Source organism: Vitis riparia, chromosome 17, assembly GCF_004353265.1.
Source record: "Vitis riparia cultivar Riparia Gloire de Montpellier isolate 1030 chromosome 17, EGFV_Vit.rip_1.0, whole genome shotgun sequence".
Taxonomy (NCBI): Eukaryota; Viridiplantae; Streptophyta; class Magnoliopsida; order Vitales; family Vitaceae; genus Vitis; species Vitis riparia.
Window position 1 is genome coordinate 11,429,361 of NC_048447.1, and position 15,714 is coordinate 11,445,074.

General features: G+C 29.8%; 1 protein-coding gene across 1 annotated transcript; it reads right to left on the reverse strand.

Annotated features, from left to right (window-relative positions):
* Positions 1–8,443: 8,443 nt before the first annotated feature.
* On the reverse strand, positions 8,444–10,796 carry LOC117905130 (protein EDS1L-like). Its single transcript, XM_034818040.1, has 3 exons — positions 10,423–10,796; positions 9,593–10,339; positions 8,444–9,488 (listed from the first exon to the last, which is right to left on the reverse strand). The coding sequence occupies exons 1-3, from the start codon at positions 10,741–10,743 to the stop codon at positions 8,757–8,759; spliced, it is 1,800 nt and encodes a 599-aa protein (XP_034673931.1). The 5' UTR covers positions 10,744–10,796; the 3' UTR covers positions 8,444–8,756.
* Positions 10,797–15,714: the final 4,918 nt, after the last annotated feature.

The window sequence follows — 15,714 nt, forward strand, 5'->3', positions numbered from 1 at the left end:
ATCATATCTCCTCAATTTTTCATTTTTCATAAACAAAGAAAATTGCCAAATATACTTTCCATACAAAACACATTTGATTCATGCGAAAAAATAAAAATAATATTTTTACACATTTCAAAATACAATATAAAAAGAAAATTATTATTATTATTTGAAAAAATCTGCATTAATTTCCCTTACCTTGAAGAAGTGCTCAAAAACTTGAAGTATTTAGCTTGATGAATTTACTCTTCACCTAACATACTATCATACACAATTATCTAACAGTAAAAATTTGACAATCCTAAAAATATTTTATTTAGTATTAGGGATCTTAATTAATTTCTCATTCTAATATTATTATTACCCAATATTAGTTTCAACTTCTTAAACAATAATAATATAATTTAATGAATTTCCAAATTTTTTATAAACTCATATTTCTTCCAAATCTTATTCTAACCATTTATTTTTTTTGTATACTTAAACTAAATTAAAACTTTTATTAAAAACAATTATTATTATTATTACTATATTTTTCGATACCTTGCAACATCCAAAAACACCCCCTATTGTACGTCACTCACAAACATCCAAATCACACAATTCTTACTATTATTATTATTATTATTATTATTATTATTATTATTATTATTATTATTATTAATATCATCATTATCATTATTCTTATTAATCCCAATGACTCCTCTTATTTAACAAAATACCTCATGTACTTTTAACAACTCCAACAACCCCACCAACTCTACTCATTATTATTATTTTAATTTATTCCACTACCACCCTTTTCACAGTTACATATCATTTTTTTTGTCACCCCAACACATTGCCTCAAATCCAAAATCTAGAAACATGCAATTTTTCATCTTATTATTTTCCAATCCCTTAAGCCACATATAATTATATATTTATTTACTCATTTAATTTTTAAAATTTCATTGTTTAGATCTATTCATATAAAAAAAGATTCGAATTTCCCTATTTTCATCAATGAAACAACTTATATTCATAATTTCAATTTTTTGATCTTAAAATAAATTAACTAAACTAGCCCTAATCTAAATTAAAATTTGAACCTCAAACTCTAGACCTTCAAACCTTGAGCCTTACATTCTCCAGTTTATTGATTTTTGGTTAATAGAGTTTTCTGAATAAAGAAGATAAGAGAAAAATCTAATTTATTCCAAAGATTATTAATTGTAAAAGGACTTTTTTACCTTTAATGAGTTTAATTAATTAATTTATAATTTACTATTTTACCCCTAAAATTTATTTTGGGGTGTTACAGTTTTGCCATGAAGTACGTATTTGGATGGATTTATAACCTGGGAATGGAGATTATCATAATGAGAAGTTGCTTGTTGGTGTATGTGTTAAAAAGTTCTATATAGCCTAGATATGCTATACAAATAGAATGGTATACAATAATCAATAAGTTCTTGTGATGATTTTAATTAGGTTGTTTCAAAAAATACTAGGAAAAGAAAAAACTATATTAAGAAAAATGATTTTCTCATATTTAATTTCACTATAAAAAATATAAAAGAAAATAAAATATAATTAAAATTAATTTAAAATAATTTATTAAATCTAAACTTACTTTTTATTTTCCTTTTACTTTTCCTATCTATTTTCTTTCCTTTACAGTTCCCTCAAATTTTTCGAGAACCAAACATAACTTTAATGTTCATGTTTCCCAAATCATATCTACAACCTTTTCTGCTATAAGGTCATAACATTTTCTGCTATAAGGATAACATAACTTATTATCCTTTTCTGCTATAAGGGCTTTATCTACAACCTCTGAATAGGCACTAAGCTTCAAAATATATATTTTGTTCTTTAGATAGGGCTTCAATCCATCCTGAAACTTTAATACCTTTTCCTTCTCTATAGCAATTAATTGTGGATCAAAACGTAACAACTCTGTAAATTTAGACTCATACTGGTCCATCGTCATATCCCCCTGTTCTAAACGAACAAACTCTCCTACTTTTTGTTGTTTAACACTATCAGAGAAGTACTTTTTGTAAAATGCCTCCTTAAATTGTCTCCAAACTATAGGTCCCTAATCCTTTAAAAGCCTTTTGGTCATACGCCACCAATGATCTGTTTTTTTATCTAACATAAATGTTGCATAAGAGGCTTTTTGCTCCTCAAAGCAATCTATAACATCAAAGAATTTCTCTATCTTAAGAATTCAAGCTTCTAGTTCCATTGGGTTTGAAGTACCAGAAAATTAAGGAGGACCTAACTTATTAAAGTCATCAAATGAGCTACCCTTAGAAGATGGGTGTTGTCCAAGAGCTTGAGTCTCAATAGCTCTAGCCTGATGCTTAGCCAAACCAGCTAAAGTCTCAAGATACCTATAAAGCTCTTCTACATTCATGGGAGGCAAACCCTCAAATGGAGGAGGTACATCATTATTAGCCTGACTGTTTTGGGAAGATATTGTTCTTATTGGTGCCATGTTGTCCTATAAAACATTAGGTATAATTAAATTAGTCACTAAAAAACCAATTAGGCAATTTACATTCATAAGGAAAAATAGGAATTTATAGAAGATGAAACTGAAACTGAAACTTAAACTAATGCATCACTCATCTATCCCAAAAGTAAACTAAAACAAGTTCCCAACAAGGTCATAACCTAGTGTTCTGATACCACTTTGTCACGCCCCAAAACCCACTCCAAGGGCATGACAGTCATTTCACATCTCAAGTCTAAAGGCTTAAAATGGAAACAACACAAACATTCGTATTGTAACTGGAAATTTACCAATTACCAAATTCCTGTTCCAGGACAAAATTGTAAAATCTCTAAGTATCAACTTTTTTAAAAAACTAATACATTAACCAAAGTGTTATTGTCCAAATAACTCTAAACTCAAAATAATTGAAACGAGAATTAAGTTTTAACATTTTAACAATGTCCAAGATAAAAAGAGTTTAAACAAATGGGGATGAACTCAAATTCCGATAAGAAACATTAATACAGTTTCATGGATCAAACATTTTCAATCATACTTGCAAATAGGAGGTATAACATATACTTATTTTCATAAAAACTTTTGAGTTCAAAATACTAATACATTCAAACTTTTCAACAAAACTTTCTCATATCCATTTCAAAACAATTTCTCATCAAACTAAATTAAATGCATTCAAAATATCTTTGCTCTGATTATCAAATAACAAATGGTGGCCAATTAGGTGGGACTTCACAAATGAGTGGCTAGTTTCAAATTTGTTCCATTTAAGGTGAACATAACCAAAAGTCAACAATTATAACCCGTTGACTAGGGTCATAAGGTCAATTATTATAACTTGTTGACTAGGGCCATGTAATATCAACTATTATAAATCGTTGACTAAGGCCGAAAATATCAACAATTATAACTCATTGACTAGGGTCATATAATCCATAGTCAAACACTTTATTTCATTAAGTCAAACTTACAAAACAAAATATCATATCTCCTCAGTTTTTCATTTTTCATAAACAAAGAAAATTCTCAAATATACTTTCCATACAAAATGCATATTTTATCCATGCGAAAAGATAAAAATAATATTTTTACACATTTCAAAATACAATATAAAAAGAAAATTATTATTATTATTTATAAAAATCTGCATTAATTTCCCTTACCTTGAAGAAGTGCTCAAAAACTTGAAGTATTTAGCTTGACGAATTTACTCTTCACCTAACATAATATCATACACAATTATCTAAAGGTAAAAATTTGACAATCCTAAAAATATTTTATTTAGTATTAGGGATCTTAATTAATTTCTCATTCTAATATTATTACTATCCAATATTAGTTTCAACTTCTTAAACAATAACAATATAATTTAATGAATTTCCAAATTTTTTATAAACTCATATTTCTTCCAAATCTTATTCTAACCATTTATTTCTTTTGTACACTTAAACTAAATTAAAACTTTTATTAAAAACAATTATTATTATTATTACTATATTTTTCGATACCTTGCAACATCCAAAAACACCCCTACTGTACATCACTCACAAACATCCAAATCACACAATTCTTACTATTATTATTATTATTATTATTATTATTATTATTATTATTATTATTATCATTATTATTATTAATCCCAATGTCCCCTCTTATTTAACAAAATACCTCATGTACTTTTAACAACTCCAACAACCCCATCAACTCTACTCATTATTATTATTTTAATTTATTCCACTACCACCCTTTTCACAGTTACATATCATTTTATTTTTTGTCACTCCAACACATTGCCTCAAATCCAAAATCCAGAAACATTCAATTCTTCTTCTTATTATTTTCCAATCCCTTAAGCCACATATAATCATATATTTATTTACTCATTTAATTTTTAAAATTTCATTGTTTAGATCTATTCATATAAAAAAAAATTCGAATTTCCCTATTTTCATAAATGAAACAACTTATATTCATAATTTCAATTTTTTGATCTTAAAATAAATTAACTAAACTAACCCTAATCTAAATTAAAATTTTCTAAAGAATATCTAATGTATTCAAAACTAACTAATGAATATAATATATTAATCTAGGGTTAGAATCTTATCTGGAAAAATCTGAACTTTAAACTCTAGACTTTCAAACCTTGAATCATACGTTCTCCAATTCACTGATTTTTGGTTAATAGAGTTTTCTGACTAAAGAAGACAAGAGAAAAATCTAATTTATACCAAAGGTTATTAATTATAAAAGGACTCTTTTACCTTTAATGAGTTTAATTAATTAATTAATTTATAATTTACTATTTTACCCCTAAAATTTATTTTGGGGTGTTACAGTTTTGCCATGAAGTACGTATTTGGATGGATTTAGAACTTGGGAATGGAGATTATCATAATGAGAAGTTGCTTGTTGGTGTATGTGTTAAAAAGTTCTATATAGCCTAGATATGCTATACAAATAGAATGGTATACAATAATCAATAAGTTCTTGTGATGATTTTAATTAGGCTGTTTCAAAAAATACTAGGAAAAGAAAAAACTATATTAAGAAAAATGATTTTCTCATATTTAATTTCACTATAAAAAATATAAAAGAAAATAAAATATAATTAAAATTAATTTAAAATAATTTATTAAATCTAAACTTACTTTTTATTTTCCTTCTATTTTTCCTATCTATTTTCTTTCCTTTACCGTTCCCTCAAATTTTTCGAGAACCATACATAACCTTAATGTTCATGTTTCCCAAATCAGTATAAAATTTTAAGTTTGAAAGTTCCATGATCAAATTTTAATTATACTAATCCCATGAAAAGGTTGTTATTTGAGGTTCAAGATATATTTACTTAAATTTAAATTCTGAGGATATTTCAGTCTTTTTCTTTTATCATTGTTTTGGTGGTAGTTTATAGTCGGTAGTACTAAAAAAAAAACCTTTGAAATGTCGGCGAAATTTCATTTGTTGGTGAGGCCTGACATGAAATATGGGCTGAAAGTCGGCCCAGCGATGTTTCACTTGTTTTCTGAAATATGGCAGGGATTGGAACGAGACCAAAATGCTTGGGTTGAAGCCCAACTACCACTCGGGCAAATTCACCCTTTTTAATAAATGTGCACAAGTATATATTAAAATCCATTATTAAAGAAATATTTTAATAAATTAATTAATTCAACTTATTATATTTTAAATTTTATTTAATTAATTAATAAAAGTATAAAAACCATCATTATAATTTTTTTAACAAGTCTTTTTTTTTTAAAATCATTTATATGATAATTAAATAACAATAATATAAAAAGTATAAAAAAAAAATCATATATAATTTTGAATCTTTTAATTTTAAAATATTAAATATATACATTTATTCAAAAATTACTAAAATATAAAAAAATAATGAAGTTATAATATTTTATAAATTAAAATTAATTTGATAAGATAAATTATTAACATAATTTTTAATCATTTTAATTATTTAAACAAATTAATATTGATAGAAAAAGTTGTTACCATAAGTAATAAAATTTTAGAAATTAAATGAATATAAATATATTAAAGGAATTTTAGATAATTTAAAAAAAAAATTGATAAATATTACTCTTGATCATACCTATGTCAACTATATTTGTAAAAAAAACTTTAACATGTGTATTCTTGCTTATTTTATTATTTTTAGAGTTTTTTTAAGCATTTACATGAATTTTGAATAATTTTCACATTACCAATATTTTTACCAAAATATCCATCGATATTTTCGATATATCCGTAAAATGCAAGTATCGATATATTATCGGTATTTATCGATATTTCAAACCACGATTATCCTATTATATATTCAATCAAATATAAGATAAAATAAGTGGTAGAATATATAAAAATCTTATTGTATACATAAAAATTGAAAATTATGAAACTTCTTTATCTTATACACCTTTTAATTTATAAAAGCATCTAGCTCCCTAGATTCATGAAAGGCTTGGAAGTTACTAATATTTGTTTAGCCCTGATTAAACATCTTTAATATGTTAAGAAACATAGTATAAAGTATCTTAATATTGTCCATTTCAAACACTCAATAAGACCAAGTATTTAGAGGAGTTATTGAAAAATGTTTGATAAAAATCAAATGCTTATGCATTACTTTGTGGATCGTGTTGCACAATTCTACTTAAAGATTTGAATATATAGTAATTTAGCAATGAAAAATCTAGTTAATTTATGTCACAATTGATGTAACCCTTATGTGCTATAGACAAAAAAAAAACATAAAAACATTTATGAAAAAGAAGAATAATAAAATATTTTTATAATAAGCTAGCTATCTTTTGAGGGAAAAGATGTCTATAATTGCATTATCTTTGGTTATTACAATTAGCTTAATGAATCTTAGCATAATTCCTTCAAGATTTATTCTAATTTATTCTATTTTTTATTTTAGCAAAAATTGATGTGAATATTTGAAATTAATTTTTAGCAACCTGATCACGATTTAATCTAAGATCAAAATGTACAAACAAAGGAGGTTTTCAACCTTTGTATGGACAACTCTTCATTATCAAAGATAAGTTTGTTCATTTCTTTTTAAACTATTCAAAAAATACATGAAGGGACAATTTTCCAAGCTTTTTTGAGCTTCTTGCCCACAAATGAGTCATATCAACTAAGAAGAGTCTCTCTAACCGATAAGGATAAGACCCAAGACACTTTGAAAAGAGCAAAAAGTAATTGTCATAGGACCCTAACCTTAACGTCTTAATCATGCTTCATGTTACAATCGTATGAGACCCATATGGGTTGAAAAGTTTCAAAGTTCTTGATTTTTTGGTGTCAATGTTCAAAATGATCAAGGTGGGTGTTGGACCTTGAATGTTTTTCTTATTGGAATTTCATGCATTGTTTGACGTTTTATTTATTGCAAGGTCATACGCACCATTTAGTTAGAAAATGGTTTGTCTCAAATGGACCGATTTGGAAAAGAAGCCTCAAAGTAGGCCGACCTGAAGAATAAACTTTTCTATCGTAGGGCAATGTGTTCTATTTTGCTCCAAAGGAACTTCAAGTCAATTAGGAATAGACTAAGGTAACATAACTTAGGTCATGTTTGGCACATTGGGATAGAAAATAGTAGTGCAAAATCAATTTCATTTTCATTAATTACTGTGTTTGAATTGTTTTTAGAATGAGAACAAGAATAAAAAATGAATTACTATGGAAACCAAATGCTACTCTCACTAGGATTTTGATTCCTCTCTTCTACATGATATCGTGATTCACCTTCATTCCCATATCCCAAACGCACCCTTATAGTGTCGATGATTTCTCACTTTTGAGGATGATATGTTCCAACTGGGTTGTATTGGGTTATGGAAAAGGGCTTCCTTTAGTGGCCCATAAAGAAAGATATATGTAACCATTGGAGAGGTCCTTGTCAGATGGAACTTATAGATATGTCCTTAAAGGGATGGCTTGTTAATTTGTGTTCAGTAGTAAATTAGTAAGGGAACATCAGAATATCATGCTTATTCTTTCTTGCACAATAAGGAAAGTTCTGACAGCTAGGAAGGAACTGGTTGTAGTTGACCTGTGAGTCTGTGACAGGGCCTCTGTCGTCATATGGCAAGGGCTTCTTTTTTCATTGTGGAGCTAACTAGGTCTTTGTCACAGTATTTTCATATACATATTGATCGGTCAAGGAATATGCACATCAAGCGTCCATCTGCCTGTTAATTTATCAACCCATTTTCAATCTTTTGTATTAGTATGCTCCTCTCTACCAAATGCTATCATGACCATTTTCTTAAGAAATATGCCTTCTCATCTTCTTTATTATCAGATAGTTGTAACTTCAAATCACAAACTTCATCCGTGTTGAAGTACAACTACTTGAATAATCGTCTGTAGAACTTACACAATTCTAACTTGTTTGTATGAAAGTATTATGAGCATTACCCCTTGATATCTAGTCATTTGCATTCTTGATTTTCACATAGTTGGACCTGAGACCCTGGATATCACAGTGACATTATCTATGCGATTGGGAATGAGTCCTTACATACTAATACAGAAAACAGGATTTTGCATACTAATTAATACAGGAAACAGGATTTTGCATACATTCAGGAAGAAATTCACCTTACTAGTAAATAATGGCCTTATCAAGAACGTTTCGGTTATCAAGAGAGCAGTCAAAGCTAGAGCTTATTTATAGGGTTATTGCCGCTATTTGCTTTGAACAAGTGCCTCGAGATAACAGTATGAAGCCCTCTCAATCTTACCCACCGATGAGTTTCGAAATGAAAGATGATTCAGGTTCTGATCTATACTCGGGACCAAGGCCTTTCCACCATATAACAAAGGTGGACTTCTCCAATAACACATCCTTGCCTAAAGATCCATCATCAATCCATTTAATTAGATTTTTCTCCAGTGTCTGAACCTTCTGCTTAATTTCTTGAGAGGATCCATAGCTTCTAGTTTTAAGGCGGAGGTCCTCTACCTCAGCCCAGAAACAGGATTCTGAGCCGGATCCAGATGGCTTCTTTTCATCATGCTCGAGCCAATTTTGGATGTATCGATATCGTTTTGGTCGAGTCCCCTTTTTCACGTAGAATCCTGTCTCTTTATCCTTGGCGTGTCGATAGAAGTTCGCAATATCTAGAGGCTCAACCATGCGGAGATAATTTTTTCCAAGTTGTATCAACTCTTTCCTCCTCTCAAATTCATCCGGAAGTTCATACGCTTTTAACATTTCCATCATCTCGTCCCAGAAACCAGCTAGCACAAGTCTGCTCACATTAGCCAGAAAGTCCTCTTCTTTTTTGTTGAGCTTAAAGGAATCATAGTAGCCCAGTCCGCAAGTCTCAGCCTTTTCCTTGTACTTTTTCAGCTTGCTTAATTCCTCTTCAATCCTTCGCTTATAATCATTGATGATCTTATCCTGATTTCTTGACTTTCGCTTCTCCAACTCTCCTGCAGCTTGAAGGCATAGCCTGCCTTGTGGGCTCTGCAATCCATAACACTAGAACATCAGTTGAGATTTACAGACATGGAAGCTAAAATTCTGTAGTTTGGCAGTAAGGTAATTAAGAAGAAAGGAAGAAGGCTCACCAGGCCGAGGTCATTCAAGGCCGTGTTGACTGTGGCTGGACTGCCATCTGAAGACACTGGAATCTCTTCCAGACGATCTAGATAGACTACATTCTGCATTCCTAAGCTCTCTTGTATTTCATCTTTGTAAGCCAAGTGTTCAGATAGGCTTCTTTGTGCAACCCCTGCAGCTTCTTCTTGGGTCCACTGAGCACAGTAAAACAGCATCTGCAGTATTGCATTCGAGTTCCTTACGACAACCAATTTTCCATTTCCAGTGCAGAAGATGTAAGTTCCGAAAGGTCTATAAGGGCTGAGCTCAATGAAGTTCCTTAGAGTTTCCAACGCCGGGATTCTGCATCCCATGAGATTGCAGGCATCATAGTTTGCAACCAAGGATGCATTCCTCATCACGCTGGAATAGAAACCTAAAGGAGAATCAATGGGTTTTCTGAAGAATTCAGATCTGGGATTGAAGAAATCGAGAATTTGTTTGTGCTCAGTGGATGAAGGGGCAAGCATGATCCGAGGGATCACATCGTATCTCATAACAAAATGAACGAAGTGGTCGGACCATTTCTCCCGTCTGACAGCATGACCGAAGATCCGATCACCGACGAGGGGGGATCCGAAAGTGACGCAGCGGGGTGGGCTCTGATTGGGCTCTGACTTCTCCAAGAGGTATAGAGTTGCCAGGATGGCCACCGGAGCACCCGACGAGTAGCCGGTGAAAACAACTTGCTTCTTCTCTGCAATTACTTTTTTCACCTGAAAAATCCAACCCCAACATCCACATTTTGAATTCACAAGATCGTTTTTCATATATCTATGCATAAGTTGAATTGAAGTACCTTTTCGGCAAGTGATGATTGGCCTAAGATTGCCTTGAATCGCCGGAGAAACGACCCGTTGACCCGAGCGAGTCCGTCATCGCCTAAACTTTTAAGTGAAGGAAAGGTACCAGCATCTATCGTCGTTTCTCCAAAAGGTGTCTCCGCACACCAATCATCGGGAAGCCAAGATCCAGGAAATGCAACAACAGCAACGGATAAGCCACGGGGTTTCTCGAGGAGAAATGGCTCGCGAGTGGAATCGTGAGCCTTCATGGCTAGAGAAGCAGCTGCATTAATGACTTCTCCGCTCAATCCAATACGATCAAGTGTTTCTCCCATATTCTCTCTATGCAAATTTTCTCTCTTGTGATTTGAAGTTTCTGGTGACGCTGCAGCTTGGTTTATAACAAGACAGTGGCCAAGACCGTGAGTGGTTTATTGGTAATTTCTGGTGACTAAAACAAGTAATTGATCTAGACTTTTAGTTGACTTGGATGGTGGTCTATGGGAATGGAATAATACTCCGTCGTTGCAATGGAGTTGCGTGGAAATGACAGTGGAGGGAGGCCCACAGGCTAAGCCCCGGTTGAAACGGCATTTGTTGACTGTTGAAGGCGCCATTTCCCACTTTTTCTTTTTAAAAATTAGTTATGGAAAGCTCCGACTCCAGTAACTAATTAATAATTAAATTGCTTGGACCTTTCCACTCACGCGCGACATTTCGTCTTTGACGGTTTGTGTTATTGTCGTGTGAAAGCTCAAACGTCTCTATCTTCCTATCTCCATATTAATATTAAAAGACCTGCGAGTATTAAAAGTGTGAGATGTTTGTCAAAAATTTTCTTTCGCAGATACTCTAATTCAACTACCTAAAAGTAACCTAACAAACCATCAAGCCATTTGCCCCTAAAAATTAACACCCAACGACTTATCAAAACCTACACATTTAACCCAAAATATATATAAATATAAATAAATAATAAATAATCTAAGGTGATGTTTGTTTTTTTACTTTTTCCTAAAAATAATTTGTTTTTAAAATTTAGATTATTTGTTTTTTTACTTTTTTATGATTTATTATAAATTTTTTACTAAATAAAAAAGACCAAAATATGTAACTTTTTCTAAATAAAAAAATAATATATTGATTTCTCTTTACTTTTTAATACTTAATAAAAATAAAATACCACAAAAATAAACAACCTAATATTTAACACTATTAAACATTAAGATTCTATTTAGAATTAAATAAAAAAGACAAACGCAACCTAACATCAACCCACATAAGGAGAATGTACCACTTGCATCTCTTTACTTCGTGTGCTAGACGCTCAAGTGCAATCATGGTGACAACTCTCATAAACATGATTTCCTCCCACCTCTTGACTCGGGCTTTTAGTAAATAATCCATGTTTTATCCTTTCCAAAACCGATGCGAGTGTTAGATTGGGTTAATATATTTTATTTAGTTAGGCCATTTAGGCAAATCCATTGGATGATTTTGGATTTAATTTCCCATCTTGCTTTTCACTTATATTATACACCTTAAAAACAACATGTATCATCATTGACTCATGTGTTTGCTTTCTTAATTACACTCACATTTGTGGCTAGGGATCATTCCCATTCCATTCAGAATCCTTGGCCAATTTATTTGTCATGCAAGGCTAGGCCTTGATGTACAACAGTTCAAATTTGTTTCTTTTGTAGTTTATAAGACTATATTAGGACCTAGTTTTTTTTTTAATTTTTTTTAATGTCATTTTTGAGAAAAATAACTAAGTTTTGTCATTCACCTAATTTTTTATGCCTATAATTTGAAAATGTCACCATTTTAACATATATTAAATTGAGTTAGGTCAATAAATCCTACCATTCTCTTTAGTAATTAGATACTTTACTAATGTTAATCGTGCTAAGTTCACATTTTGCCTATTTGAAAAAGAATTAATTAGTTAAAAGTGGTGAAATAATCCTCATATTTGTAAATCTAAACCTTCTTGTATTTTTGTTTGAAGAGTATCCCGCTTTTGATGTAAATGTGTTTTTTTTTATCCTTTCAAGTGTTTACATGTAGGTTTTAAAATAAAAAGTTATTTTTACATGAAAAGAATAAGAACATTTTTGTTAAAATGAGATAAAAAAAAAAAAAAAAAGAATGATGAAATGTTAAAATTCTAAAATTGAGTTTTCAATGATCCTTTTAATCAAATATAACTATAAACCCCAAAATTTGTTCTAATTTTATTTTTACATTAATTTTAAACTCAATTTTTGTCAATAAATTTTAAATCTCAATTACATGTGTTTTTTGGTTCACTCACAATTTAATTCTTAGTTTTTATTATTTTATAAAATATTTTATTTTTATTTGTTATTATTATTATTATTATTATTATTATATTTTTATCTTCTCTCTCATTTCTCTCCCTCCACCTACCCTCACCTACCTCCCACGTCCAAAGGCTCCCCATGTGCACTCCATCATTTTTTTTATTTTTTTATTTCTTTTTCTCCAATTCCCAAGGTGAGCGGACCCCTATTTTCCCCCTCATTCTTTTTTGAGATTCCCCGCCCCCTTCAATTCCCATGGTGGATAGCCGACCCCCATTTCCTTCGATTTTTCCTGACACCACCCACTCCCATTCTCAACCGTGCTCCCCCATTTCCCCTCTTCATTTTTTTCATTTTTTTTCCTCCAACTCCCACACGCGGTGATGGGCCCTCATTTTTTTTCTTTCCCACATTTTCCCTCCCTTTCTCTCCATCCGAACACCCTTATTTTGATTTCTTCTTATTTTCTTTTCTTTCATTTCTTTTTTTATTTTTTATTTTTTATTATTATTATTTTCTACTCTCCTCTCACCATACCCAATCTCTCACCGCCGTCGGTGAGCCCCTTGTAGTCGCCGCCGGTGAGCCACTGCCGACCGGTGACCCCCTCCCATTTTCGCTCATTCCCTCGCTGTCCCATCCCACTCATTTTTCATTATTATTATTATTATTATTATTCTTGATTTGATTTTAATAGTAATTGTTGTTTGTGAAATTTGGATTGTTGAATTAATATGAAATTTTGGTTATTTTGTTGTTGGTAAATTAATATGAAATTTGGGCTAATTTATTATTTGTGAATTAATTTGAAATTTGTTAATTTGGGTTTGTGGTTATATTGCATTTGGTGATTAATTTGGGATATTTGGATTATATCAATTGTATATTGTTTATTTCGACTTGCGCCTATTGTTAATTGATTATTTATTTTGGCTTATTGGATTGGGCTTGAAATATTATTTTCTTTGGCCATGTAAATTATTGATGTAGGCTTGTTAACTTATATGAATTTTAGACCCATAATGTGGGTGAGATTTGTTGGATGACTTAAATATTTGATATGGGTTTGACCAATTTGAACTATTTAATTTGGGCATGGGACAATTGTGGTGTATATTAAATTAGGTTTGGATTATGAAATATTAAATTTAGGCCTAATGAGATTTATCTTAATTTATCGGGTTTGATTAATTGAGCTTATGTTTTGGCTATTAATTTGAAAACTTTATATTAGGGTTTATGATATGTGAGATATTTTTATTGGGTTATATTTGTTAATTTGGGGCCATTTTTAATTGTTAAAATTTATTGGGCTAATTTAAAGTTTGAATTTGGGCTTGAATAATTATTTTGGACTCTACATATTTTTGGATATTTACACATGAGCTATTTTGTTTTTGCATGGGTTCATTTTACAATCTTGTTGGTTGAGTACGAATTTATAACATGTGGAGCACGGAATTTCATAAAAGAAAGTGAGAATAAAAATGTCGTAGGAAGACATTGAATTTGTTATAAGTTTATTTAGGTACATATTTTATTTCCCACTTTTATTTGGTTTTATTTTTATTAGTTCTCGTAAATATTCGTTTGTATATATTCATTGAGTGTGTACAAAATTGAGCATCGAACAAACTAGAAATTTTGTATTCAGTAAATATATTTTAATAAAATAATAATTTTAAAATATTTTTTAAATAAAATAATTTTTTTATTTATAAAAATTCAGGAAAATGCATTTAGAAAAATCCAAAAGAATTGTTTTTTTTATAGAATTTGAAAAATTGTTTTTTATAGAATTTGAAAAATTGTTTTTAATAAAATTGTCCAAAAATTTCTTTGTTTAATAAAAATTATTTTGCAAATAAAGTTGCCCCCAAAATTAATTTTTAATAAAATTATCCAAAAAATGTTTTTTTAAATGAATATTTTTCCTTAATTAAAATGGAATTAAAAGTATTTTTTTTTTTTAGAAAAGATGATTTAAATATTTTTTTTCTTTTTAATTAAAATTCTTTTTGCAAATGAAGTTATGTTTTTTTAAATAATTTGTATAAATCACTCTTCTTAAATGAAAACAAATTGAAATACTTTTGCAAACAAAATTGTAAAAATTCATTTTTTTTTTTTTTTTGGTAAAAGCAAAAAAAATAATTTTTGTTGCCAAATTGAACTTTTGTAATAAATTATTTTGATATAATAAGTGTAAATAACTTTTTTTGAAAATTAAATACAAATGAAATTAAACCAAATCACTTGAAGAAAATATTTTGTAAATAAATAAATTGAAATCACTCATTCAAAATTGTTTTTAATAAAATCCTTTTGAAATTTCTTGAAAACCATTTTTTTTTTAATTTAGTTCAATAAATCATTTTGCATAATCCTCTTGTCATTTATTTTGTGTACTCTTGTAATTAGATTTCATTATTATTTTTCTGTATATTGATTTTCACCATGACTTATATATACTCATTTGCATGATTATTTTTCTTGGTATCCATAATTAATTAGTTAATTGTCATAATTCCCTTAATTCGTTTAGTAGAGGCCGTACGTATATAAGCTTAGAGGGGTGCTACGACTCACCACCATACCTTCCCAATAAGTAACCTGACCCCTGAACTTAGACTCGATTTTTCATAGACTTGTTCTCCTTCAAGAGTCACATTTAGGGTTTTTCTTTTTTATTATTGTTTTTTCCCTTCAAAAATAAGTGGCGACTCCAAGTCTTTTTCTAAAAATCAAATTTTCACAAATAAATAAAAAACGAGTTTCACCATCGAGTGGGAACGCATCGAGTGAAAATGTGGGGTCCACAATAATATGTTTGTAGAAAAAAAATGGTAAGAATAGTATCCATCTCAAAATATTTGTCAAAGTAGTTTTTTCTATCCACGTGAGCTTTTTTTTAGTGTAAAAAACCATCGTTGATGACTGTGGTTTCAAAATTTTTATAAATATCCTTAAAACTAC